At 43.8% G+C, this 2,747-nt stretch overlaps 1 protein-coding gene across 1 annotated transcript in view; it reads left to right on the top strand.

The window, feature by feature from the left end:
* The window catches only part of LOC113206863 (glucose dehydrogenase [FAD, quinone]-like), a 65,820-nt gene that overhangs the window by 41,516 nt on the left and 21,557 nt on the right, over positions 1-2,747 (top strand). Inside the window, exon 8 of the mRNA XM_052265442.1 lies at positions 364-603. Coding sequence (XP_052121402.1) covers positions 364-603 — 240 coding nt within the window. The remainder of the gene's footprint in view (positions 1-363; positions 604-2,747) is intronic.

Genomic DNA, 2,747 nt, shown 5'->3' with positions numbered 1-2,747 from the left:
TGTATACTTTACTGTGTTCTTTAAAACGTTACATCTGAGAATTTTAGCACACTGACTAACGCTCAGCCACTACGGGCTGCTGCACGTACTCCTACGTAAGGAATCTGTACGATTCTGTGATTCTGTGATTGCGAAGCACACACTTCTGTGTTCACAAAATAACTGAAAATTTCTGTAGCAGAAGGAATCCTTACACCTTTGTTGGAAAATTTTCTGTGGTCGTCTGTAGTTTTTCCACCGAATTTTTAACAGTGAAGGGGTTACCCTTCGTAGTTAGAGCTGCCGAAAAAAAATGTAGGTAGAAACATCGCGCCGCGGAGGGGTGCGGGTCGACTGTCAGTTTACTTTTTGTGTACTTTGCAGGTGCATGGACGGCTCGTGGCGTCTGAACTGCGTCTCCGTCGTGGCCGTGGCACTGCACCCCAGCAGCCGCGGGAGCGTGCGCCTCAACACGTCGGCGCCCACGTCCGCGCCGGTGGTGCGCCTCGGCTATTACGAGAAGGCCAGCGATGTGGACGTGGTCATGGAGGGCGTGCGGAGGGCACGGCGGCTAGCGGCGCCCCTGAGGTCGCTAGGGCTAGAGCTGATGCCAAACGACTGCGGGTAAAAAGTTACTTTGGGCAGTGACATGCGATAAAAAGAATGTCTGATTGTTTGAGGGGAAAGGGAAAACCTAGAGAGAGGAGCTCCCATATTTTAGCGTATTTTAGGGAAACTCCTCGGACGTCGAGGGTGTCTCGCAAAATCTGTGGAAATTTCTCTCGCTTCTTAGAAGATTGTGAAAATCAGACATTACTTTCACCGTGCACACGTTTGCCCTTCATCGTCATTGTCTCAGTGTACCACTCAAGGGGTCCCGAACTAGAGTACTCGCTTGTACACAAAAAACGTTAACAATTCTTGCTAACCATAAACGGACCCTTAGTTAAGAAAATTTTCTTTTTTATAGTTTCGAGCAATATTTTTTGAATGTAGAAGTTTGCGCCGCGTCATAGCGCCCTCTCACTTGCACAATCTGCTTTTGGACGCCATGTAGGCAATTCATGCCTGCTCGCTGCATTGTTCTTGTTCTTGATGTGTCTTTTTGCGTGATATTTTTTTGAATTAGCATATTAATCATTACTTTTATAATTGAACACAATTTTTGGCATGAGCGCTGGGCAGCGCGCGCGGGGGGACTGACTACTCAGAGAGCAAGGTGTCCATTGTTGCTCTGGTACCCGGGCGTGGGTGTGGAGCTGCTCAACAGGTGGTGCTGAACCATGACTCTCTCCCCCCCGCGCGCCCCAACTGTCTGGCAGAAACGGGTCCGTTTAAAAAAGTACCCGCAGTATTCTCCCGATGACTCATACGAAAAAATCGAAAATTACTCGCCAATACTGGTGGTAACTCGCCAACAGTCAATAATCAGGCACTTTGTTTGCGATACAAATTGCTTTTTTTCGTATTTTGGGGAAACGCCTGTCTGCATAAAATATTCCGTTGTGTAGGCTTGAAATTCATCGGAAGTAACGTTTTACGGCTGAAACATGGAATCGGCACCTTGGAATAAAAGGCACGCAGTTCAACCGCTGGATCCGATATCCACGCAGTTCAGTCCCTGGATCCGAGATCCACGCAGTTCAGCAGCTTGGTCCGAGATCCACGCAGTTCTTCGCTACAGTGATAGGAACTGCGTGAATCTCGGATCAAGCGACTGAACTGCACTGTTAAAATTAGCATTGTAAATTTACGATACCTGTATCGTAAACTTTCATAGCGACAAGTGTTGTTATATTACGACACTTTTGTCAGAAAAATATCGTTATTTTAATGTTGTTACAATTTTTTTTTTCTTAAGATCAGGGATAGGGTCTTGACTATTTCTGTATGGTTTACAACTGTGTCGTCAGATTACAATATTCTTGTGAACATACAAACAATATCGTCTAGAAACGACTCGGTCCTGTTTCTCAACGAATAAATCGTTATTTTACAGTAAAAAATAAAAATCGACTAATATTCTTAACTTTCAATTTTATTTTCATCAAAACTGAGAAAAACTGAGAAAACAACTCATGCCATTTCGAAGCAGAAATAACTAGAGAAGTTATTAGGAATGGACATTATTTCTCAATCTGAGCACAAAATTGAAAGTTAAGAATATTAGTGATTTTTCTTTTTTTTCTGTAAAATAACGATTTATTTGTTGAGAAATATTTTCTTTCGTTTTAAAACAATGAGTTCGTTCTAATACGATACCAATGTAGTTTTGCCTAAGAATGAATCTTTCCATCATCAAACGGATTTGTCGTACTAAAACAAGCTTACTGTTAATTAATGTTGCTTTTGTTTTCTGTTGAAACAACAATGTTGTTTTTAAACGACAAATTTTGTAAGAAATTTGTCGTAATTTCACAACTTCTTTTAACAGTGTGCGTGGATCTCGGATGTAGCGGCTGAGCTGCGTAGATTTCGGATCCAGCACGACGCATCCGTGCAACAAAGGCGGATCAAAAAGCGGTCGCTGCCCGTACAAAAAAATCGGTCTCCCAGAAGGCTCAGACTCGGCTCAGACAGATTCTTTCTCGAGTCACCGCTGAGCCAGTCCATAGTCAGTTTAGAACGTCAATCGAGTCCACTTTTCGTCAGCGTTGAGTTACTTCTGATCCAAAGCCGAGCCCTCCTAGAGCGGCTTTCGTTGGCTCCATCGTGGATCCACAGAGGTGCCAAGATGGCTACTTTGTCTCGAAAAGTAGCCTTTCCTG

This window comes from Frankliniella occidentalis, unplaced genomic scaffold (assembly GCF_000697945.3).
Source record: "Frankliniella occidentalis isolate FOCC.00 unplaced genomic scaffold, Focc_3.1 Scaffold27, whole genome shotgun sequence".
Taxonomy (NCBI): domain Eukaryota; kingdom Metazoa; phylum Arthropoda; class Insecta; order Thysanoptera; family Thripidae; genus Frankliniella; species Frankliniella occidentalis.
This window is presented reverse-complemented; position numbering and strand designations above follow the sequence as displayed.